Source organism: Perna viridis, chromosome 1 (genome assembly GCF_037379345.1).
Source record: "Perna viridis isolate PV_CMFRI_1.1 ecotype Kerala chromosome 1, ASM3737934v1, whole genome shotgun sequence".
Classification (NCBI taxonomy): domain Eukaryota; kingdom Metazoa; phylum Mollusca; class Bivalvia; order Mytilida; family Mytilidae; genus Perna; species Perna viridis.
The window spans coordinates 41,204,034-41,231,771 of record NC_142445.1 but is presented as its reverse complement, the minus strand read 5'-3'; the positions used below and the strand labels follow the sequence as shown (position 1 = coordinate 41,231,771).

At 32.7% G+C, this 27,738-nt stretch overlaps 1 protein-coding gene across 1 annotated transcript; it reads left to right on the top strand.

Annotated features, from left to right (window-relative positions):
- Positions 1-111: 111 nt before the first annotated feature.
- On the top strand, positions 112-26,448 carry LOC148628790 (uncharacterized). Its single transcript, XM_088570795.1, has 10 exons — positions 112-265; positions 9,741-9,929; positions 18,800-18,928; positions 20,466-20,529; positions 21,744-21,964; positions 22,282-22,428; positions 22,799-23,482; positions 24,072-24,256; positions 25,733-25,878; positions 26,388-26,448. Exons 1-10 carry the CDS (start codon positions 112-114, stop codon positions 26,446-26,448), a joined length of 1,980 nt encoding a protein of 659 aa, XP_088426921.1.
- The last annotated feature ends 1,290 nt before the right edge of the window (positions 26,449-27,738 follow it).

Here is a 27,738-nt window from a genome sequence, read left to right as displayed (position 1 = left end):
GTTTTACAAACTATTATGGCCTTCGTACGGACCAAAGTACTTAGCAGATAATCTGTCTTTTTTATATTCTTTGACAAAACATGGATATTATATGAACTGAATTTAGACACTATGGAAATAAGTCAAATTCAAAATGAAGCACAAGAAAATTTTGAAATGGAACTCCTTACCAAATCCGGAAAAAGTGTTGGAAAAGGAACAATTCACATTGGAAAGAGTTTTCTAAATGCGAAGTTTATCAACAGTTCCAGTAAGCAACATACGGGTAAGTGTCCGAACTGGAACATGCCTTAGAATTTTAGCATGATTGCCGGTATTAACTTGGATCATTTTTCCAATGTTAAAAGTAAAACATCAAGACAAATGAAAAACAAAATATAAAGCAGATCATGTTTTTTTTTTCTTTCTGTTTTTTACTTACATATATTTATCAATAGATTATAGAGACAACTTATACAGAACAGAAGGGGTAAAATTGTAATCTCAAAATTCATTTTTTTTTAGTAAAATGCCGAACTTTAACAATTATCAAGTTTTGAATTTTTTTGAAGTCACAACCTAATAGAAATATTTTTAATAAAATGATTAGAACATTTAATTCCCCCCTTTCCCCCCTCCTTACTCTCCAGTAAGAAGTTTTTAAGACATGTACTGCACTGTACCTTACATGTACATTTTTGTTTACACTGTAATGATGATTCAACTGAAAAATAAATATAATAAATAACCTTTGGTCATACAGAGCTAATGGAAACGAAAAAAAATAAACATTTTAATGAATAAAAAATGTACAAGATTTAAGATATTACACTTAGTTCAAACGAAACCTTTTCGGATAACAGGGTTGACACCTTCATAATGATAACAGATTACTCTAATACAAAGCATAACAAATACCCTTCAGCAACCAACTTTACTTGTACATATACCAAATAACCATTATAAACCTAATTATCGTCCGTTTTATTTCAACATATTACTTGAATATATCTGCTATGTTCCTTCTGTATTTCAATCAGAGGCGGTGGGAAGCCAGGGTTGGCATATTTTTTTTCTCAGTAAATGCGTAAGAATTTAAATTAGTTAAGTATGATTTTAGACAAGCACTTCCGTGTAAATCGCCATTAAATTGACTAAGTAATGTATTAATGTTTCGTTCTCTATTTATGTTTTAAAATTTTATTAGGCTTCCGTAACAGTTACATATTTTCGCTAATTTTACTATTTAAGATTTTTAAAAGTTAGTTGCTGTCCATGACTGTACATCCGTAACTCAAACGGAAATCTAAAGGATAACTGATTATTATGTAGTAAAACATACCTCAATCGAACCTTGTAATTCGTTTGATTTAGACAGTGGTTCTGTTTAGTACGAAGGTTCAAATTGAATTGAAATTTTAAGGAATTTTAAAACAATCTTGTTTATACAATTTTCCGGGTTTTTTTTTCATGGTTCGATTTAGACAGGTTTCACTGTAACGCGCTTGCAGTTCCACCTATAGTGATTAGTTCAGAAAGTGAAAGTATCGATTGTTTTTATAAACTTTTAGGTATTTACTTGGCCATAAGTTGTAGACCACTGAGTTTAAAGCTGAGGCATATTTTTATTCCAATATTTAACCTTTTGTCATCACTTTAAACATTATTGTACAGTAAAGTACTTTGAACCTTGGTAAACCGAACAACTGCCTAATCCGAACCGATTTAAAATCCAATGGGGTTCGAGCTAGGCAGATTTCACTGTGCAACAGCTGAAAAATTAGAATTTGTAAAGGAAAATTATTGAAGTCCGATCTAAAAATATATTATGTTATGAAAATGAAATGTATCTGTCATCCTTAAAAATACATGCCAAAATCCAGAAAACAGAAACGTTATTTATCACAAGTCTGGGTTTTAAACCATTGACACTTCATGATTATCTTTATTTTTTTTTCTCAAAAACCAAAATACAATGGTACAGAGAACATTCACTAAATAAATAAGTACATAAATATTAACAAGATTAAAGTAACACGTGGAGGTACAGTTCAAAATACATATAAAGTTAACCTGGGAGATTAAAGTGTTTGTTGGTGATTCGTAGGAATTTACGCGTTATTTAATACAGTAGGATAGTACTATTCAAAAGATAATGAAATTTAAGAATATTTGATCTATCTCGTAGAGTATTCTTAATAAGCTTTTTCCTATCGTCATCAAAAAAGGAACATGGGTCAAGGATTTTTTAAAATCATAACTGTTTTCCCAAAAAATGGAAAATTCATCTTTATGAACCATTATCAACAAGTACTGACGAAAATTTTGTCATTTTTTAAATTCAAAACAAATTCCTGGACCCAGGTGCCTGTGTTTGAAAGGAAACGATTTCATTTCACACATGTTAAGTAATGATGTAAAAGTTGGAAGAATGAATTAAAGGAGAAGAAATGACAGCTTTAAATGTTGTCATTTGATTCAAGTATGAACAGTCTCTATACCAAGATTTAACACATTTTTTTCAGAGCTTAGTGATGCATTCACAAATGAATAAAAATTCGAAGGACTTTTATGTTAAGATTGTGATTTTAACTCTGAAAAATATACTTAATAACGTATTCTTCTTTTAAATAGGGGTTTTTTTTGTCTATATTCTCAATAAAAAAAAACCCTCTATAAAAAAGTACGGATTTCTTATTTGTGCGAATTGCGCATGAATATGTATTCCACAGTGCAGTCGTGTCTTGAAAATATAGTTCATTGTTTTACAGGTGGAATGTTGAGAAAAAAAATAACAATATTCAGTAGATTCACGTTTGTTTTTTTTTAAAAAAAAAAACAGAAATAAAAGGCATAATATTTCTTTAATTTTGTGTAAAAAATAGTTCAGACACAGGTGTGAATACAGACAATCAAAAAAAAAAAAAGAAAAGAAAACAATTTCATAAGGAACCCTCTTAGGGTCCGCCTAGATGAGAATTTTTAGAATCGATCACATCTCCGTCTCCATCCCAGATCCTCAATATCATATTTTATCTAAAACTTTACACACTTGCTTGATTACACAAAACTGATAAAAAAATCATTTCAAACAAAATATGGCCTAAATGTTAGCCTTGTCCAGTGACATTTCGGCATACTAAATTCAATTGGACATGGGATTTGACTAGTGAGGACTTCAATCAACTTGTTCCTGATGACGTCAAACCCGACTAAGAAGAAATAAAACGCCATGTTTTTGTACAGTTTTTTTGTAATTTTCCCGTTTTATGAGTGATGTTCGACAACCCCTTCTTGAGGTGAAAGTGAACGAACTTTCTTTAGCAAAGACCAATGGTCAGGCAATATAAAACAATGTATTTGTCTATGTCACCTGACATGGATTTCATTGTGTGTCTTTTTTTATCATTTTATTTTGATTGGTTGATTGAAATGTTCTACGCAGATTATAAATCCCCCCCCTCCAAAAAAAAAAAATTTAAAAAAAAACTCGGCAAGTTTATACACTGGTATAAAGTACATTCTTGGATCTTAAGTGTGTGTGTGTTGCGGGGAAGGGGTTCGTCGTTCACAAGTATGTTTAACCCCGCAACATACTTTATGTACAAGACCTATCCAGGAACCTGTAAATACGTGGTTGTCGTAAGAAATTAAGAATCTAATTACTATGCGAGTGCAAAATAGGGAAATCTAAAACGCCTGAGGTTAAGATAATTTCTCCCATTCATAAGATTTATTCACACCGCAGGAGCGAGTGATTAAAAATTTGTGATTTCCCGCCACGTGCCGGGAGATTAAAATGTTGCGTGAAGACACCCACGCTTACCACGCTTACCATGTTTACATTTGTTATTCATATTGTTGATCAATTGAATACTAAGTCTTGTTGATTTACGGATGCTATTCATATTTCAAAAGATTAGTTGGTAGTGTATCAATGCAACTAATCATAATGATAGTGATTCTATGACGCAATGACTTGATGACTGGAGGGGAGGTCCTAGGGTGTTGTTTAATTAATTTTTTTATGGTTTTATTCATGGAAGAAACAGATTCCCCCTCATTTCGCTCTGCGAGCCGTGCTTTTTACACCGATTAATAAGCCCCATCCATATATTGTTTTACTTCAAGTCAGTATACAGTTATTTTCTTTATAGGCGTTCTCTATCGAGCCTCCGACGAGTTGGAGAACTATAATTATTTCCATTTTACCAAAGGTGTCTGATATTTCCAAATCTTGCATTGAAAAGCGCGTTGGATTCTTTTTTTCACTTCGAGTTAGTTTTCCGATAAAATGCAGGTCAAACATTTTATGAGAAAACATACAGGCCAGATATATTACACGGCAAGGTGTAAAATTTAGACCACTTCAAAACAATATAAATAAACAATTACCGGTTATTCTCGATAAAAAAAATTACCTTAAAAGAATTTTCAAACACATTCGATATTGGTACATGTAGGATATGATCGTTCATTTATTTTTATTTAATTGTGTCAATTTGTTTACGGGAAAGGACACGTGTTTATTCTTAACCCTTGGGCTCGCACAGCTAAAAGTAGGAATTTTCTTGTCTCTCCAGTGAGAAAAAAGGGCTTTCACTGCCCATAAAAACCAAGTTCCAGGTTTACTTGTTATTGTACCGATGTTCTCTTAAACAGGGCATCATTTTCAACAAAACAACATATTTATTTTAAATATTCCATATGAATTTATTGGTACAAATTTGTTCGGAATAATGGAAGATGTCATTTTTAAATGACTTTTCATACTTGCCAGGGGCGGATCCAGGATTTTATGAAAGGGAAGCGTAATTACGAGAATCAGAATAAAAGGAAACCAGATTATGACATGCTTAATGAATGAATATGATGCATTGCCATATTTGATGTAATATTTAGCAGATAACGATATTTTTGGGTTTTTTTTTCTTTGAAAAGGGGATGAGGTGGGCGTACGCCAATTACACCCTCACCAGGACCTGCCCCTGGTTGTAAATTTTGTTAAAAACACCAAATATCAATGTGTCATAAAAGTATTATTACTGTATTTCGCCCACTCTTTTTGATCATAGGTAAAATTTTATATTGAATTAAATCCAAAAGATTGTCGAAAAACATGTCTAGCACTGATTCACTCAAGGCTTTCATAATACGTAGTTTTCTCATGTCAAATATATTCAAAATTTTTAACTGTGATTCATCAGAAAAGTAATCACTGTGAATCTTTAACACCGAAAGTCGATAAAATTACAGAAAAGAATGTACGAATGTACAAATATATCTTTAAATTCACTCCTTTTTAAACCGTTTACTGACTTTCACTACGCATGACTTGCTTTGGTCCATTTACACCTACTTGTTACTCTGGTCGTCTGACCAACACAGTCATGTGACTTTACGTACGTTAGATGTTCATACCATGTTTTGCGTAATGTGGGAAAAGACTATTTGACCTTTCAGAACTTATAGTCTATCTTAAAAACGCAATTTGCTTGATGATTCAAGGCTTAAATAGGGATTTCGATCTGACCAGGACAATCCTCGATCTTGGTTTTATTATGATTGCATACGTAATTTGTTCCTATGGTAATCATGTTTTGTCATGATTTGATTTTCAAAGCTATTTATTTCAAACAGAACTCTTGTCCTACCTTTTTCAAATTTGATCCTAGTCTTCCCAAAATAGGGTGCGCCTTTGTGTTTTTAAGACATACGCTCAGTCATAATTATTTATATATCACAGAGTTATTTTGCATTTTAAAATTTTGTCCCACATGCATGATAATAATAAAAAAATGAAAAAATGAAAAATAAATCGCCAAAAACTGTCTTCAGTATTTCTGAGTGTACAAAAGCTTGCAAACTGTAAATGCAGTTGTGTGCGTTTGTTTTTGAAGAAATGCTTTGAGATGGTTTAATCAAATTTAAAATTGATGAAAATGCAAAGAGCAACAGAGTATCAGTATTAGTAAGAATCATGCAAATTCTGGAATTTGTGATACACTCCCACAAAAGGCTACACATATTTATTTTGTTATTAATTGAAACAGAAACGGATATGGTGAAACGCAACAAATGCACCATCGTATACCCTTTATAAGATAGTAAATACTTACAGAGACCAATAGAAGTCTTCATTAAGCGTAAACACACCTTTAAGTAAGCTCTGAAAGGCCCCAACAACAACAATAATGAAATATATGGTAATAGAACCATGACACTTCTTCAAAATAATTCAAAAAGTCAAATAACGACACAAAAACACATTGATGACCAACATGTCCTGACTGCGCATGTCTACAGTGGGGTTAAGCTTGTTCTATAGGTTACAGACCACCAATTCAACCAATGAGCATTTGGAGCGTACGCAAAAATAGTCCTACGCAGAAATTACCCCTGTTCCTCATAGTGCTGTGAAAAAAGTTCTCATCTTATTTAAAAAATTTAAACAGTTTCTGAAAGGAAAAACATTTCTGTACATTTTATAGGTGCATTTTGCTTCTTGTGATGTGAAGCCTAATCTCCATAATGATTTTTAAATATACCCCTGTCTTGTGAAAACACTGGGATTTCCCATGCTATTTATAGACCCTTCACTTCCGGTGACCAGTACTGCACTGCAAGTCTGCTAACCCCACATGCCATTCTGAGGATTGTGAGCTGACATATGTAGAATCATGCTGATATATAGTCCTCTGCAGGATTAAAGTTAAGGTAAAGTCCATAGAAGCCATTGAATATTGTGAAATTAGCATAGAATCCTATGGAAAGTGGAATTAGTGGTTTTTAGCCTCTATAAAGACTTAACCATCCCTTTTAATGTAAGGTTAATTAATTACAGTGTATTATATTATGAGATGTATAATCATTCATTCCAATCTGTCTGTTTTTAATGACACATTGAAAATCCAATATAGTTTCTGTTGTATTTTAGTGTCATTTGCAGAGTTATCTGACTCCTTAATTTTGAATTCTATAGCACATTCCATATGATTTGTATTTCCTTTGAACAAGGGTTATATATATGAAAAGCCACATGCTAATTCATGTTTACTACTAAAAAAGAAAAAAAAACAATAATATCAAAATATCCTATAAATAGAAATATATAGGATCACATTTAATTTCATGATTCTCATCCGGAGTACTAGATATGTACATATAATTAATACAAAGACGTATTATCAATGAAGCAGATATGTTCTATCCTACTATGAATTATACTACGATAGTAACGTGATTTAGTCTGAAGAATTTCACAATATGAGATAAAGAATAAGCACTGATGTATTTCAAGGACTACATTTGTCAACGTATTTCACCCTATTAGCATATGCATCTTTTGAAGACATTTTTTGTAATTATATGCTATTTTGATGAAACTTTCCGATATATATATCGAATATCTTTAATGACTTGATATTACAAATCTTTCAAGTAAAAGATTCGCTTCCCTGTTACAAATACCAGGTACATATGTCCTTAAAAGGGTTATATAAAGGTTAGCTGATGCATAATTTTAATATAATTTATGGCTGTTTTATAGATATTTTATGACATGATTCAGACTTTTGTTAGTTTATTTGAACAAACAGACAAATAAACCCGTCCTAGTTGATTTACTTCAATATGTCTTTCTGCATTGTATAGGCGTATAACTTAATATTCTTTCTAGTAATTATGGTAAATTCAAAACAAAATGAAAATTTTACCCGTTACACCCCTTGAGACATTATTGTTTCCTTTTTGTCGTACTTGAAAATATATTTTCATCCTGCAATCACCGTTTTTATCACTTCATGTGTCCCCCAGTCTTTTTAGACCACGCCCATTATTATTATCTTAGCATGCAATGCTCGATGTTCAAAACCAGGATACATCAATACAGCGGGCACAATAAGGACACATTAAAAGCCAATGAATTTTACCTAATTTTAAAAACAATTTAATTTTTTATTCATCGGAGATAAAAAAAAAAAATAGGGCATTGTCGAAAAATACAACTTGTATGCGTACTTGGCGTGAGACGTGGAAAATGCTTTCGAACTGAGAAATATTTTCAGAATTTATTTCAACAGACCTAAGAAATTCCCGTTATAGGCTTAAGGTAATTTTAAATATCTGATGTAAGTATAAATAAAAAAATGTAACATCGCTAGGTCATTTCTCCATTTATAGATGTCAATACATGGTTAGAAAGCATGTATTGTCATCTATAGATATCAAAATGCGTTAATATTACATGTCTTAGTTGTGTATCTGAATATTCAAATAGCTTTTCCCAAGCAAACAATTAAGAATAACACATAAAAATATGTTATATTTATAATATTTCTTGTTTGTTGAGATAAGATTAAAATGTTTCCCGGAGTTCGTAATAAAGGAAAGCAACTGCAGTTGAAATATTTTGACAAATTCATTTTTAAGACTTGTTTTTTTGTTTTTGTTTTGTTTTTTTCGAAAATATATTAAACTCGAGCTCGCACAGTATTAATTATTTTGTAATTAAGTTATACGGTTGTGCCTTTGTTGCGTTTTATCACATCCATTCTTTTTATATAGCATAATATATAAACTGTCAAAAGGGTCATACAAAATTGAAAATTAGAGGATAAATTAATTACACTTTTCAAAGGTTAAAAAAAACAATCACTCATAAAATTTCTGTAAATAGACAGTTCGTTGTTTCCATCTGCCTGGCGATTATAAAACGGATAAAATCGTCTGGTGATTGTTGAAAAGTCTACCAGGAAGGATTTCTCAAGAGTTCGCAAGTGTTTATGGGATAGAGATGGTTCACACTGGATAGTCTGGTAACATGAAATATCATAAACTGTTTCTGCATAAACGACACTGTTCATTTTTCGTGGTTCAAACCCAAAGTTTAACGATCTGCTTGGCAAACTTTAGCCTTCCACTGGTTCTAACAAATTTCCAAATATAGTAATTGAGCACAATTGCAATGTAATGTTATTAATAATCTGAAGAACCAAATTAAGTTACTTTCATTTCACATTCGTTCTACCCTTTCGGCATCCTTCGCATTTGTAACATTGACGGTATCCCTCTTTTGAGCTTTGAATGTCAACCAGAGTTCTTGAGATAGTTCAAAAGAAAGCATATTGCCAAAATTTAAACTAGGTCTGTTTTCAAACAAAATTATTCTCTTTCTCTTTTTTTCAAGAACTGGAATATTCTTTGCACTAACTTAAGTGTCAATGCACCGATCCCTTGAAAGAACGTTTACCAAATGTTCTATGCTCTGACAAATTGGCCTTAACACATATCTCTACTTATATCAAGATTGTTTTCTACGAAAGCTCATTTTTGTTGACCAAAAATAATTTTTGCGTTATAATCACCTAAACTTCCGCGAAATAACTCAAAACTTACGCGTAATAAAGCGAAACTTTTGCGTTATAACTCGTGTTATTAGGCGAAAGGTTTGCTATATAACGCATTTTTTTTGTCCACGAATATGAGCTCAATGGGCTTTTGTAGTTTCCTTAAATATATGAGAAACACAAAAAAAACCCAGAAATTTACAAATAACAGAATTTTGACATTCAATATGGTATTGGCAACAGTTAGCATAGACAAACAATGACGGACCAAGAGATGTTGAAAAGGGATATACTTTCCACATAATAGTCATATCAGTGCCTAGCAGCAGTAAGGTCTAAGAACGTCCTGTCAAGTACATCCCTGTTACTGGAGGAGAAAGAGACCAAGCTTATTTGTTTTTATTAACATTCCAGATTATAAAATTAAACTAAAGAACTTCGTTGTTGTGAAAGAGACTGATATGAAATCGGACAGAATCATGGTCGATCTATACTATATCAAGCAAGAAGCTGGGAGACTCCTGAAATTGGAAATTCTGAAGTTTTCAGCAACACCATCCGAAGCATCGTGTTTCTGCTTGACAATGAACGATATTATTACAGGTGAGTACGGTATAGAAGTGAGCGTAAATTGTTATACCAAATGTATTATATTGTTGTATTATCAATTAGACCCACCAAACCTATGTCCAGAAAAAGTATCAATATCCGATTTGTTTACTCATTCAGGAGCTTAAAAATAGCACCATGGCGACCCTATTTTCGTATACTGCTAAATGAGATACTGAATATAAATTCTTAATTTTCCATGATAATTCTGAAAAGGAACTTCATGTTAATCAAATACCGAGAGCCGTCTGATTATTTGGTAACTATTTGAAAAAAGGAAAAATATATTGTTTATTAGCGTACACACAGTTATTGTACCAAAATGTATACACATTATGGCATCACTGCTTTTGCAAATAAAACATAAATTTATTAGAAAATTGAAAGAAACTTGGTAGCTAATTAAGGTAGATCATAACAGAGACAACAAACACACCGGAATGAAGAATGTCAGCTCAAGGTCACCTATGGGTCTTCAACAGACGATATTCCAAATCCGGAAAATAATCATTTTATTTTAGTTCAAACTTTTTCCCACTTCCGGTAAAGATTATTTGGGGTAAAACGGCAGGTCACTCAATGAAGAGCAAGGAGGAAATTCAGGCGGGAAATTTTTGTTGATTCATTTTAAGTAGAAAATCGATTTCTAAATCCAAACATTACCCTTACTTTCTAGGAACAGAAATTAAGCATAGATAATGATCGTTTTGGAAGGCCAACAACGTTTCAGACAAAAGTTTTGTTATGTGATTATGCTTATTTTGGTACCAGTTTTTGTCCAGCAGGGCCGTATTATTCAGGAACAATTCCAGGTTTCCCACTTTGGAAATTGTATATGAATGAGAGGAAACCCCCACACCACAGGGCAGGCTGTAGTTGGCCCAAAAACATTATACACAATCACTGCAAAGTAGTGCACTCTTGTACTTCAACAAAACGAAAGAAAACTGAAAGAAACAATAGATACAGAGGCCAGAAATTCCTGACTTGGGACAGGCACAAAATATCACCAATGTTTTTTTTCGTCATTTTGCAAATTCATATAGAAAATACGTATTTTCAATCATTTAAAGCAGAATGTTTGTTATGATGTATGCCCTTTTAGCTTTTAAAAGAACATTGGATATAAAACTATATATTGCCAAATTACGGATTGGTTCTCTACATCTTTATTTTCTATATAATGGTATTTAACTTGTTAGAAATAAATACGAAACGCTGTTCATAATGTGAATTTGGAGGATATGATGATCTTAAGAAACATGTAATGGGTGATATGTCAGTATTTCTGTCAACTCATTTGGTAACTCGATGGAATTGAGTTGGTCTTCTCTTGTTTAAATGACTATCAAGAGACTAAGAGTTCTTACCATCTATCAAACTTAGATTAACAACATTTGACATGATAGGAAGTCTAATTGTTCAGTTAACTATAAAAAGAAATAAAACAAATCACCAGGTAATTACTCGCTGTAACAGAATAAGTGATTTAAAAACCAATGAAAGTACGGATGGAGGTTGGAAATTTTGAAAAAAAGTGATAGGTGATAAAGTCATGAGCAACGTAAAACACATAGGATGTAAATTTTACATTTAACTGTGCTCACTATTAATATTCGACTATAATCGGTACTTATAAAATGAAATTGAAATGAGACACAGTAAAGACTAAGCAGTGTAAAGAGAATAAAATATAGGCGGAAGGCGAAATATATCTATAAGTGATCTTGAGTGCATCCATTGACAATAAATTTGATCACACTTTACTTCCAGTGACGTAAGAAAATAGGAAATAAATAAGATAAAAATGAACATCAGTGGCTGATCAAAGGAAGGGCTCTCAGGAAGGTTGGAACACCTCCTTTATATTTGAAAATTGACAAAAAAAAGTAAATAATGTCCTAGCACCCCCTTTTTTCTGAGGAACCTCGGCTGGCACTTCTTTCCAAAGTGTTAAAGATCCTCACCCGAAACTATAATACATAGTAACACCACTTCCAAAAAATAAAATGAATAAATAAAATAAAAACAAAACAGCAGCAACAAATCAGAAAAAAAATCACTTTTGGTATGATACTCGCATTTCATAACAACTTTCGATATACATTTTTTTTTATATTTATAAAGCACGTGTTTGTTACTGTCGACTATATAACTAATAAATAACAAATAAACAAGCCATAAATAACGCCTTTTAGGAAACGAAGATAGAATTTAACTTCATCTTTTTTATAAATGATATATGTCTGACCACCACACAGTTTGTGAATGAACCTGGCAGTCGCAAATGATTGGAGTGGCATTTTGAACTGGATATGGCGACCCTTTATGATAATAGTAATACAATGTATGCGCACTCCTCGAGACTTTTACTATGTTTTAAGATCAGTAGTCGCACGCTAAACGAACCTCATGGAGCATCCTGGCGTTCTTTTAAGGCACGATAATTGGTGTAATTGAACTAACTTGTATTGTGTTATATGATACTTCAAATTGTTTAAGTGTGTCTTTTCTTTTTTATTAATTTTCTTACACCTGGCTGAATTAGAAAAAAAACTGATCTTTATTCTTTTTTTTCTACCTAAAATCACCTGGAGCAACCATTTGGATGGTTTTCATATAACGCTAGTATGCTGGATCTACCAATTGATTTTTTTTGTCGAGACTAGTATGATATTTGAAAATTTGTTTTAAAAAAGCAGGATCTATTTTTCTTCAGAAAAAAATGGCGGAGAGGAAGTTTCGTCATAGTAACCCCACCCTGTTGTTCCAAAAAGAGAAATGTCATGTTTTTAAGAGTTTCTTTCATCTAAATACCAGGGTAAATGATTGATTATTATAGTTCATTTGTTGCCTAGATGCTCAAAACACCACGTTTAATAATATCTGGATAAACTGTTCCGAAAATAGGTTTGATACGACTTTACCAAAGCTGTAATATAGAGCTATGTACGACAAGTATTGACGCAATTTCAACACAAACTTTTCAATTGTGCATTTAAAGTGCGTGTAAACGAATGTTAAACTTTCTGCTCATCAAACGGACGACATACGATGCACGAACCGCGATCGCTTTAAGGTGTGTAAAATATTTAAAGAAATTCATTCAATAAAACATGGTTTTACTTAATAGTAATGTTGCAATTGATCTAAAATTATCAATTTTTGTATTAAAGGCAAATTATATATTTTAAAGGGAAAAAAGGGGTATGTGATCACGCCAAAGTACTTTAACCCCGCCGCATTTTTTGCGCCTGTCCCAAGTCAACAATTTCTGGCCTCTTTGTGTCTTGTTTCGTTTTGACCTTTAGTTATTTTTTTATGTAACCTGAGTATATACGGGCAACTCTCAATCGGAACTCCTCAGCCTCCTTAGTTACACAAAAGTGTTACAGTATTGGAAAGGCCGATTAGCTCCGATTTGGGTAACTTTTTCGCTGTACCTGTGTATAATGATGTTTTAGGGCCAACTGCAGTCTGCCCTGTGGTATGACGATTTTCTCGTCGTTCATTGAAGACGTATGGGTGGCATTGGGCTGACATTTTCATCCCGGTGTTGTTGTTGTTTCCTTGACATATACACCATACCTATTCTCGTTATATTACATATCTTATTATAATTATTCTAAATTGACATATGTTACATGTAATTAATTATTTATCTCATATGCAACTTATCTGCGTTGGTACTTTTTTGTTAAAATAACACTTTGGGCGACACAGTGCCAGATATTTGTTCCAAGCCAGGTGTCCAGTCCTAGCATTAAAACATTAAAAGTACAAATGTCGTGTTGATGTTTTATAAACATAATCAACATATACCATTCTTGTAGTATAGAATATAACTATTTTCCTAAATTAATTGTACTTTTTCACTTTCACATTGTAATTCAAAAAAGTTCGTAATCTTGACCCTGTAAACTTCCGTGAAGTAATCCAAGGTTTCGTGTATGTGCCCATTTTGTTTATAAATTCAGTGTAGTAATACATTTTATGGTGTAAATTGAAATGATATATATTCATATTCAACTTTTTTTTGCTGCTGATTCTGTAGTTGTAATTAACCGGCAATTAAACATATGTACATGATTCAGTGTCATAGACCGTGATTGGCAAATGTAGAAGCTGAACGTATTAAAATAAAAGAAAAATGAATTAAAATAAAAATATAGAGTCTTCTGATTAGTTAATTTTCAGCATATAATTGACTAACGTTCGAATATAAGCCTAAATATGATCAAAACTGCCAATACAATACAACATACAAAAGTAAGCCAATACGTGATTTAGCCGTGCAATACGGTTTTTTAGGTGTCCAATACAGGATTTAGCTGTCCAATACGACTTTTACCCGTCCAGTACGTCATATTGACCTGGTTAAGAACAATATTGGCCAAGACCAATATTACGTATTGGACTAGTTAGTCAATAAAGGTATAATTGCGTGAGGTTTTCATATTGGCTTAGTTATTGGTCCTCGGCTAGTCATATTGGACTTCGGCTACGCCTCAGTCAAATATGGCTAGCCTCGGACCAATAACTAAGTCAATATGAAAACCTTACGCAATAATACTATATTACACGTGTCATGACAAAACTAAATCCATTAAATATAATGCTTTGGCCAATATATAGAAAATGAGAGGTAATTTAAAAACACTGCAATACAAAAGCCGCGTAAGAGCATGAATTGAATAGAGTAAAGCAGATCGTATTTTATTATCTGTTACATGTAGGACCGATTGCTACTGTACATCTATATGTTAAATCGTTTCTTTACAATACCCACTTAAAATTATTTTAATTTTACAAATTTTGATATGCTGTACTCATGTTTAAAGCAGAACACCTTAATTAACAAATTAAAACCAACTATTAAGGAAGATCTAATCTAAAATAAATTGTATACAAGACGTAATTAAACCAAAAAGTCATGCCCATCACGAAGATGTTTTACCATGTGATATATAAAAGGAATGAAGCCTCAGTGTTTTAGTTGTTTTAAAGTTAGTGATACCAAGGATTTATATATAACAGGGGTTGGAATCTCGCGCAATTTTATAAGTACGATAACAAATATGTTGCGTTGGGCAATATACAGCGAGATTACCCATGATGCATTTCGTTGATGCTGAGCGTGCCCTATTAATGGCGGACAATTTACATCGCTTCAACATTTTATCACGATAAATGTAGGTATTCTGACCCATATGGTTTGAAAAACAAATTAAAATATCAAGCTCAAGTTGCCTCCTGTCTTTTTCAATGTTTTGTTTTGATCAATACCTCGATATTCGAGACCTTAATCCCTTATCAAACTTTCAACCTGGTCCCACCTTCGCATGCATACTTCCCTCCTTATTAAAAATTAAAACTCCTTTTTCCAAACCCGATCAGTCGTCATAAAAGATAATAAAAAATGATCAGAAATAGTATGAGGATGTATACAAGGAGTTTTATAGTTGTAGCTTTCCCTGGATTTGTGGTATCAACGTTTATACAGGCCTTTGTTTTGACTCCTGACTGCGTAGCCCCGCCTTCGAGGGCGGTTACCCTCCTCATTTAAAATCGTTCTTCAAACCCGATTTATTATCATAAAATTTATTTCAAATTGATCAAATGTGGTCTGTGGTTGCATATAAGAAATTTTGTAGTAGTAGTCTCCCACTTTTGCTTAATATCAACGTTTTTATTTGACCAACTGTTGAAAAAATGGCGGCCGGAGTCACGTTCTTGAGAAAGGCATTATCTCCTAATTCAAAGTTCTAACCCCTTCTTCAAAACCCAAACGATCATTATAAAATTTATTTTGAATTAATAAAATGGTCTGATGGTAGATGTTTATAGCTGTACAGTAGCTTCTGGTGTTTTATATGACCTAATTTTGACTGTATAGACGGACACTAGCTGTGGCTAGAAAACTAAAATCTCGCCACGCGAGATATTGCGATAATTTATGAGAAGCGATTCCTTTTAAATTTAACTCCTTGGTGATACTGCAAACTTTTTTAAGTAATCAATGATGTATATGACTTTCGGGTTGGTGAATACCCCAATGGACTTTTTGCCATTTAGCAGTGGCATTGACTTAGTGATTTCCAAATACAAAAAATACTAATCATAAAAATATTGCAAAGTTCGCAGTCCCTCTATGGGATAAACTTCCCACTTGCCCCATGTCCCATCGCCCCATTGTCTCGTTCCAGAAAGCCATATTCCCGATTGCCCTATCCCCCATTGCGTCACTTTTTTCCCGTTGTCCAATTAATACCCATTTCTAATTCCGAAAAGAAAAATTAAGGTTTTATCATAGACATGAAATGCATTATGAGATGCGCAAATATCAATTTAAGAATCCCGCAGCCAGGACCGGAAATTACAGAAATCACGCGATACTTGCACTGTGTATTATCACCACTCCGAGCTGCAAGAGATATTATTCTTTAGAAGTATAAATATATGTATGAATTGTGAATGAATTCAATTTTTAAAATGAGATCTAAATAACTTATTTACAGATACACTTGCTTTATTTCAGATTAAAAGGCGAAACGCTCATTTCCAAGTGTATATATTCATTCAAAAATTGTACTGCAAATTGTATGGGCGCAAACACATTTAAATTTAAAAAAAAATGGTCCGATATCATTGTTTGAAATGTAAAAATTGTCGAAATAAGCATCATATATGTGGCTGTGACACATATTTCAGTCCAATTTCTCAAAAATGACATATTTCTACAAATTGAACGAGTTTGAAGTTTTAATTTCAACCATGGACTGGTATTATTGTTTAAATATTAATATGCCAATGTTAGTATCCTATTGGTGCTTGCGACACTCATATTTCGGTCCAAAATCTTCAAAATGACGTTTTTGTGTGCGAACACTTTTGATCATTATTGATCAGTCTAAAACTATTGTATAAAATGTTCAAGTTTCCAATATAGCAGTATCATGTGAATGGCTGTGATACACATATCCAAAGTTTAAAAAAATGAGATATTTTTGAAAATTGAATGAATTGTATGGGTGTGAACATTTTTTTTAATTTAAATAATAATGGTCCAAAATTATTGTTTAAAATATTGAAAATGGTAATGTTGGTATCGTATTAGTATTATGACAAGAAAGTAAATATTGTGCTAAATATTTAAAATGTCAACGATAATGAACTGCGACACCTGTTTTTCATTCCAAATTCTTATAAAGGACTTTTCTTTAACTCTCAATTGTTGTCATAGAAATAGGATAGGTTCGTTGCTTGCGGATAAAAGTAGAACAAAATTTTCGATTGAACAATCAAAATTAATCCCTCGCCCCATTCCCCATTCATAGTCCCTTTCCCCATTCCCCATTAATAGTCCCCTTTCTCTATTTCCCATGCCCTATTCATCATACACCACGCCCCATCTCCATTGCTTCACCCCACCATTCCTCATCGCCCCATTCTCCACAAAATGGGAAGTTTATCTGATACAGGTACTGTACACAAGAAGAAATAATCCTTGCTTTAAATTGATGCAAGAAGTAATACAAATCAAAATCCAGCTGAGAGAAGTTCTACCATGTAAAATACAAGGAATGAAGCCTCGGTGTATTAGGTGTTTAAATTTAGTGATACTGCAAACTGTAATCAAGAGAACCATCAAAAATCAAAAGAATGTAATCCAAGAATAAAGAACAGACATAAAATGGTCAAAAAAATACATAGAAAGTAACATAAGTAAATGAACAACACGGACTTCACTAAAAAACTAGGAGCATGAACCTGGTGCACAGGTAGGGTAAGCGTCCTCTGCTTTTCTAGAAAAAACCACCGACTCGCTCATAAAAAGTTATGAAATGAAGCCTTAATGAATCAAAGGAAAAAATTATTTTGCAATAAATTTGAATGAATTGTGTTTTTGAATTTTACCGAGTTTAACTTATATCGGCAGAATGTTTGTGATATTGAGAAATTCCACTACAAAAAGATTTTCATTTCAGTTGTAATTGTTTTTCAAGCCTATTTGGTCACCAGGTTACTACAAAGATTTCCAGGAGGTCAGACCTTGAACATAGTTCATTCAGTTCGTTTGCCAAGGGCATGACATAAATACATCAACATCATCATCACAAATCATTTGTTTATCATTTGTATTTCAAATGAATAAGTCCATGCAAATGAAGAGCATAGTATGTTTGGTACAATTTATCTTGAAAGAAATAAAGCTATTATATACAATGACAAATTAGACGGACTGTTTTAAAACACTTTCCAAAGTGGGGAGGGTAACTGTATTAAAGTAATGCTACAAATGGAACACAATATAAAATAGTAATTTGTATGTAATTTTTGGTTACTTAATTGCCTGAAATGATAATCAAAACAGGACGACGAGTTTCATATTATCGTAGACAGATAAACTCGAGTAAAATATCAGTATACGTAGTTCAGATTGACATGAGCTCGATATTGCAATGAGCAAAATAATACTATGAATTTGGCTTGATTTTGCACTCAAGTCGCCGCACACACTATTGACGTTTATTGATTGTTTTTTCTAACACAACCTACAAGGGGTACCCAATATAAGCCCGTAAGGCATGGTATTTTTACTCCTGGTATATTTTGTAGCACTAATAAGATATATTTTGATATCAACATAAATTAAAATAATTCTCAGAAAGATAGACCACAAAATATGAATGAAATTGCAGTGTTTTAAACAAAATTGCACTTGCATTCTAATTTAAGGAAATTCTCTCATTGTAAGTTACCTCCCGTAACATTGATGTGTTGCCATTTTCAAACTCCAAGGACGAATTCATTGAAATTCATTATTCATTTTAATTGTATTTTTTTTAATATATTCGTTCTAGGTTTTTCTAGACCAAGGCGACTTCTTGTCTTCATCAACCCAATCAGCGGAAGGAAAAAGGGCATCAAAATTTACAGGGAACACATGGCGCCATTGTGTAAACTGTGTAGTGTCGAATGTGACGTCATAGGTAAGTCTCAATTTTAGGGGAGGATTTTTTTTGTTTTGAATTATGGCATGTTTAAACAGCTTTGTTTTTTTTTTTGGGTCGACAGAAAAAAGTAGCAATTAATTCAGATAGGGACAATTCACAATATTTGAAAAGAAAAAAACTATGCTTGATGGACTGTAAATATACTTTATTTGAGGAATATAATGATAATAATAGGACATAAATGATGATGTCTCTATTTGTATTTCAACTTATGATTATTTCTGTGAATGTTTATTGCTGATCAACGTCATTTATGGTATTTCTGGCTTTTAAGTACTCAATGATAGTCTCATGCGGATCGTGATTTTTTGACTAGTCTGGAATTGGGTTCACATTTTGTAACGTTGTTCTTATCGACCCTCCTCAGCCAGAATATGCCTAGTTACACATGAAACCCAAGTAATGTAATTACATTTCATTGTGACTTTATTTCTAATGACTTTTTATCCTTGATTTATTTTTTGGTATTTTTTTTTAAAGTACCCAATCATCAAAATCATGAAAACAAAAGTTCAATTCAGAAGGATTATTTAAATATAGAATCCAAAGAATCTAATGGCCAAATAGAAAATAGAAACCGGTGACAATCCGTATATATACTGTAGACAAAACATTAAAAAAAAAGCGAAAACTGTAAAAAAAAAAAAAAAAAAAAACAAGGCAACGCATTCTTGTGAAAAAATATACATATGGTATTTTTAGTACTCGTGCTTGTACTGGTACATATATAATTATCTTCTTAATATTGATGTTAATCATGAAAGCGAAAGTTGTAAGGAAAAATGATATATTCTTTGTAAATTTACTTATCTAAAAAGTTAATCGTGTTCATTAGTTCGACATATCTACGACAGATTGATTTTATGGACGTGTTAAAATCATTGAACACTATTGAAATAGTATATCAATGAAAAAGAGTAAGCATTCGACCAATATATATATATATATATATATATATATGCAACGTCTCAGAATGTGACGACTCTATTCTCTACACTGCTCCATCGGATCAAATTGATACAGGGAAGATAACGTAAAAAGGGTCTGAAAAATTCCGAGCGATGTTAGAACTGTCAAATTTGCGAAGTAAATTTTTGTCGTTCCCTCCGCGGGACTCGAACTCGTACCGCTGTGACATCTATGGCAACACCGCCTGCACTAAGTCCAGCGCCCTAGACCACTCGGCCAGCTAGGCTATATAAAATTATAGCTTTCGCTGGCCGGGTGATTCCTCCTCGTAGGATTAATCTAGGGCTGTAACTTCGTACACGATGTATGGTAGTACGGGACAGTTCATCTAGGTGTTATTATGTAGGATAGAGGATCAAATTAATGATGTATGTCACAACAAATCAATATTATACAATGTCTCAGAATGTGACGACTCTATTCTCTACACTGCTCCATCGGATCAAATTGATACAGGGAAGATAATGTAAACTTATAGAAGGGTCTGAAAAATTCCCAACAATTGTTAACGATGTAATATATATATCTTCCCACTTTATTTTAGTTACCAACAGACGTGGTCAAGCTCTTGAGATATTAGATAGCTATGATTTCACTACAGTAGACGGGTTAGTTTCTATTATAGTAAATACGCTATAGCCTATTAATTTTAACATTTCTCGAATGACCACAGGGTTAAAGGTTATTTATGCGTCGGTTAAACCGCCCATAAAAATATAATAAACTAATTTGTTTTTAAGGCGATAAAGACCTTTTCTACCGAAGAGTCGACATTCGTGGAAAAATGACATGCCAAAAAGTAATAACGAGTTAGCCATAAATCAATTAATTTTGACATGTTTAGACAAATTTGGAATAGCTTTATAATGCGGCGCAGTTCCAGAGTTATTACTTAGGTTTTGCGCTTGACATTTATTAAAAAAAATCAGATTTTGTTTATTTTTCATTGGCTGGCCACCTCAATTTTTAACACCAATCAAAACATTTATATTTAAGTACGAATCATGTTTTTTACGTCTTTAAGTAGTAGTCTTTGTAAGAATCATGCAAAATCTGTAAGATGTAATACAATTTCATTTTTTAAATCAGAAATTTTGTAATAAAATTATGAATTAAATAATATGTTTTGGTAAGCTCACTTTTTAACACGAAACACGCACACAGGATGTACAAAACATCCTCTTTTTGAAATTTTGTGCTTTCAAGATTTGTAGATCGAGATAAATAATTCACATTTTTTTTTACGATATCTTCAATTAACTTCAATCAATACGATACGGTGTTTCTATTCTAAATCCACCCAATACAGTAACTTGAAATTGTATGTTATAATTAAAAATCTTACCTATAGTACGTACAAAAGCAACTCACAAAATACACGAACAACAAAAGAAAAGAACAATGAACAAACAAGTAAACAAACGCGAAACGATTCCGTCCGTTTTATGGTGATGTTCGGTTTATCCAGGTTAAAAATTCATATAAACTGATTTGAAATGACTTTAAATATTGTCTGGTTTAGACAAGTTGTCGGTTTATGCAGGATTAGGTTTTGGCAGGTTTCACTTTATCACTATCCATATCGCTTTAAGGAGGTAAACCTAGGGTAAGGGACATAACTCTTAAAATCAGTGATCATATTCACCTGAGTTTTTCAAGCTTTCATTTGAAACAGAAAGAAATAAATCCGAGTTACTTTGGTGCTTATATGAGATTGATGGAAAATGCTAAATACAAACGTTCTAATGATTTGTATGAGTTGTGCCCTTACTTTAGGCCTACCTCCTTAATATTGGCATTGCCTCATGTTTTTTTTTTCTAGAATTGTGACAGTAGGAGGAGACGGAATATTTTCTGAGTGCGTTAATGGACTTGTCCGTAGAGTGCAAGCTGAACAAAGTATTGACATTCATGAAGTCGAAAGTAGCCTTGTTCCCGTTGACCTACCGATTGGAATGATACCTGCTGGTTCAGGGAATGTTCTGATAGAGTTTTTACACGGAAATAAAGACATTGAAACTGCTGTATTGAGAATTATTCTAGGTAAAAATCCATGTGTTTTACATGTATGCAGCGAAGGGTAATATTATTTGGAAATAAAGTATAGCGATATTAAGAACGGGACAATGAGAAAATGGAGAGAAGGAAATTTTTCATCGAAAACTTCTCAATGACAAAAAAATGAATTGCAATGAATACACTATTTTATGATTTCATATCGACATTTAACGATGACACCAGTAACTGCATTTACAAGTTAAAATAACAGGTACAATTTAACGGACAGAGAGAGGAAAGCCAAAACCAGTAAGGCATTTCATGCGTTTATTAATGCCATTTTTTTCTTATTTGTGTAACAGGAGAAGTCACAAGGACCAACGTTGCAGCAGTACACCAGCAAGGAGTGTTATCGGTATTTGCGTGTCTGATATTAGGATTTGGTCTCTGTGGAAGAATGGTAAGGGACTGTGAGAAAACTAGGTGGATGGGACCATCACGCTATTCAAGTAAGTATTGTTCATTTTATATTTTTCTACATACTATTTCTTTGCGGTCATTTCATATCATATTGTATGTTTTGTATGTAAACATGAACAAAACAAAATAAATGAGCTCTTTTTTCAGTTTAGAAATGAATGCATTTTCATTTATTCGATTCAAAAAGCACATCGTATAAATCTAAAATGAAATGGAGAAGAAATGTGTTTTATCTTAGGTACATGTATATGTTTAGTTAGTGAACCTGTACTTTTATTATCTTGTTTTCGTCAACATATGTTTATGATAGACCCTAATATACGTTTTAAGTTGCTTGCTTTGTTTTGCTTCAACGTTTTACATTTATTTATAGAAGAACGTTTTTAATTAATATTACAGTTGCTCCAATAAAGTCATTATTGACTCGAAAGAAATATGATGTGGAAATTAGTGTGGTAAATAATGATAAACATTCTTCACTAGCTGGGAGAAAGAGAACGGTAAAAAGGACAAAATCATTTGATGTTTTAAGGAAATCCTCTCTTGCGGCTTATAATCAACATTTGACTGCTGCTAGAAGTCATTCATTGGATTATAACAAACTGCCTTTACGCCGGAAGGTATCAAGAGTGGAATCCCCACTCGTTTCTGAATATATTAAAAAGTCCATCGAACGCTCCGATGTTACTTTGGATGCGACAGCGACGTCGAATGATTTTACAACGATAAACAAATTAAACAAATTTTCAACAAAGGATAAAGATAGTAATCCAATTAGCGTTAAATTGATTGGAAAAGCTAAAGGTGCGAAGAAAAATAGTGTCGTCCCAGAACATAAAAATCAGTTATTTCACAGAAGAAACAGTTTGAGACCACAAAGTTCTAATAAGAAAGTAAGGCCAGAAAGTCCCAATAGCTGGGCCTTACCTGTAATTCATAAAGACTTTACGAAAAATGGTGTAGCTTTTGAAAATCCATTATTTTATAGCATAAATCATTCAACGGCAAATGGATCCACGAGAAAATATTATACAGACATCAAACAGGATGTCAGTTCACTATCAATACCAAATAGAAATCGGGGTAGGTATAAATTCATACACGACTTATTTTCGTATCGATCGAGAGTATACTCATTATGGTTGTAAACTATTTAAAGAAAGTGGAAGTACATGCAAGCGAGTTCATTATTGAATATATGTTCAATGACATAGATTTTATTTTAACAACTCCCTTAAAAAGAGGCAGGATATATATGAGGCAAAATTGTACATACACTAAGTTGATGCAACGTAGTTTATATACAATTTAGACAAATACAACCTAAGTACACTTCCACTAGGTATAAACATAGAATATGACTCTTGCTAACTATGTTCTCGCCTATTTACATGTACATTGAACAAACCCAACACTCACCAGCTAACCGAGAAATCAGTCGAATTCATATAAGCTTGTACAACAACCTATAACATTCCTGATGTAAACAAAAACATAGCAAATTGAATATTAGCCTGTTTAAAAATAAATTTTTTAGCTTGTCTAAACTTATTTTGTAAATTAATTAAAATTTGCACTTCTTTCTTGTTAACTAAATGTGACTTGTCTCTCTTCATGTACATTTGTTTTTCTTAATTTTAAAAACATATTTAACGTGCTTGAACATTTGCAGAAAAAATCACGCTACGAGACCGTGTGTACAGTGTAGATACATGGATTCCAACATTAACGAACCAGAAAGGGCACTGCCAGCCAGTGTTTGGTGATTCTAATCTTACTGCCCATAGTGTCAGGTCATGTTCATTCTCTGATCACCTAAAACATCTCCTGAAAGTGAACAGCAGACTTGCATACTGCGTGAGTTTTTTGTACTCTTCAGTGTAACCGTCTTATTTTTTTTTAATTCAAGGCTTGTTTATATAAGTGTTTCTAAAGTCCAAACCTTCATAATTGTTTTACATACTATAAATTAATGACCAAACATTGATATTCTGTAAAAAAAAAAAAACCAAAAAACAAACAAACAAACAAACACAAAAACAAAAACAAACAAACAAACAACAAACACCAAACAAACCAACGAAAACGAAGCCAAAATACAATTAAGCAATATTCAAAACTTCTTTTCCCATACAAACTTATCTCATTCGAAAACTGATTATTTACTAAGCATATAAGCACTATGTATTCCGCATCTTTATTCTAGTTTGATGATTTTTAATTGAAAATGATACACAATATCGCTTAAGACCAATAGACATCTAAAGGAACAACATCTGAAAAGAAAACTTTGAACGAACCCCATCTTTTTCCTTTTCGTCCCTACTTTCTTCCTTTCATTGCAGAGGGGACCAATCTCTTATCCGTTACTCCTCCTACACCACTGAAAGAAATTAAATGAAACTTTCACAAAATATTTATTAAATGTTTCCATTAAATGTTTCCGTTGTGCACCTCTTATGTTAGTTTTTGATCCGAATAAAGTAGTGGGCCCCATATAGCAAAACATGGACTTTGTCATAAGTGAATATGAGTTAATTGCGTTACTCCAACAATTTCATTGAAAAGAATTAGTGGAAAAGTTCACAGAAACTTTATTACATATTTCTATTGTGTAACTTCTAAATAGCAAATCATGGTATTTGTCATTTGAGAGGATAGTGACATGTGAGACCCATCTCTTTTCTGTAACTCCTCCTACATTACTGATTGGAATTCCATTAATCTTTCACGGTATTTTTAATACATGTTTATAATGTGCAAAGCATATTTTTAAATTTTGATGCAAGTCAATATGGATGTCAAAAGGTGCATGTCAGCAAATAGGTCAGTGTGGATTGATGAGCACTGGTAACATATTTTCTATTAATAAGTAAAAATGTATTGATGTATGGATGAGCTTCGTGTTTGTATGTTATTTATTGCGTGCTTACTGTTTACGTTCGCTGCTGAACATAAACAACGTAGTTCCTATTCGGCTTAAACACAACTCGCTGACGATGTATTCAGTTTTATTATATTTGCTGGCGATCTTCCTTAGAGTTTTGTGTGTATTTTGAATTAGTAAGATCGTTAATTTATTGCCAAAAGTCAATTTGAAACACAAATATGACGAAATGAACACTGATCATGTCATTGCCTAGGGTTGACAAGTCCATTCTGTTTGGCCTAAAATGTTAGGTCTTAATATGAAACGTCGATAATGATTAAGGGTTACTATTACATTAACCATAGACAAGTATGCATTGATTTTTTAAAATAATCCCGACGAAAGGTCCTTTTCAAAAATATCTAAAATCATGTTTTGAGGAATATTCGAATTTTTTTTTTCAGTTCCGCTTTGATTTTGTGCATTCTTTAAGAGGAAAAGGATATCGAGTGCGAATAAATCCAGACAGTAATTCATCACAAAGAGATAAATATTATCTAAATTATGACGGCGATGCATTGCTTCTAAAATCTACAGAGTTTGAAGTAAGGTAAGAAACATACTTAAATGGTGAGGAAACGCTTAAACAAAATACAATTCAAATGTACAAAATGAGAGTTTTAAATTATTCTGAATATAAGAGAACAACATAAAAAGCTTTGTTAGTCACGAGGGTAATGTAAATGCCATTTTTGGAAGGCTTGCTTTTGTTGTTTTTTACTTAATTGAATTTTCTATAAAAACTCGATACATATGGCGAACGGTTTAAATGCCTTATATATTCAGTATGAAATGAATGTGTTTGTTTATATTTAAAAAAAAGCTTGTGACAAAGCATAGATTTGCATGTTTATTATTTATAACAGATCGCAAATAAAATATAGAGATCGCCATAGGTAGCTACAATAAATGATAAATACATTTTCTTTTTTGCATTTTCGAAGCGTCTTTAACAAAGACTAGACTTACTTAATTTTAATGATTAAAATAATTTTGTTAAGGTTACGTAGGTTATTGCACAATACTTATTCTAGTGCCCGATTGCGTTTTATTTTGTAGATTGCACAGAAATATTGTTAAACTATTTGGAACTATACAGGATAAAGACAATGTAACGTGATTAGCATTCAAAAAGATCCTTATTTCTTTCTCTGTGATGTGATATAGTGTTTTGATGAACATTAAAGCAATGTATTATCAGTATTTTTTTATGTGCATGCAAAAATACACGTGCATGTACTTGAGATCAAAGTTTCAAGTCCTTTGTCTTTTAAGTCGCTAATATTGTTAGCGTCTTCTTGCACTCATAATTTCATTACTTTACATTCGTATATTATTTGCTTAATTATGATAACTACTCCTAAATAAGTTGATGATCGTTTCCATGTTTACCGTCATAGCTTCATAGTTCTAGCTTCATTCAAGATCAAAATGTACCTCTTAAATATCTTACACATTGAACATAACCCAGTTCCCGATTCAGACACCGTCTCGTTGCATTTGACTATATAGGTCATATACATTATCAGGGCCCCGATATGTATAAATTTATATACATAATAACACCAAGATGAACTGTCCCTTACTACCATACATCGTGTACTAAGTTACAACCCTAGATTAATCCTACAAAGAGGAATGACTCGGCCAGCGAAAGCTATATTTTTATATAGCCTAGCTGGCCGAGTGGTCCGGGGCGCAGGACTTTGAGCAGGCGGTGTTGCCATAGATGTTACAGCGATACGAGTTCGAGTCCCGCGGAGGGAACGACCAAAAATTTGCTTTGCAAAATTGACATTTCTAGCATCGTTGGGAATTTTTCAAAAACCCTGCTATATATAGATATATGTATCCATTGCCAGTTGTTTAATTTGGTTCTTAATTTGGTTCCGTAGTCAATATCATAAACGATTTAAAGATCGCTAAAAATTTGAGAGAACTTGTGGAACGAGCATAACCCACACTTCCTGGTAACCAGTGGTTTTGATTGAAAAAAAAAAGCATTCGGATTATCACGGTTACAAAAGAGTAATTATATTAAGGGTACCAAGATTCTAGCCGAAGTCACCCAATTTTAGAGCATATCACATTCATCCCATTTCGGATGTTGAAGCAAGCCGAAATCATTGGCATAGAATATTTGACGACTAGAAGCTTTGAAGACTTCAGCTTTATGATTTATTGCCCTGATTTGTTTAATTACTTGTAACCGGTTTGTAGTCTTCTGGCGTAAGCGTCATAATTAAACCAGACATACCAAACTACTAATTTTTACTTACAAAGCATGCAATCTTTTGCACAGAAGAGATACTGACTGATGTCCTCACCGCCTTTTGTATTTTTTATGAAATACTGAATTTCAAGTGCCGTAAACTCCGAAGTCATTCGTAAACTCTTATTCTCATGTACG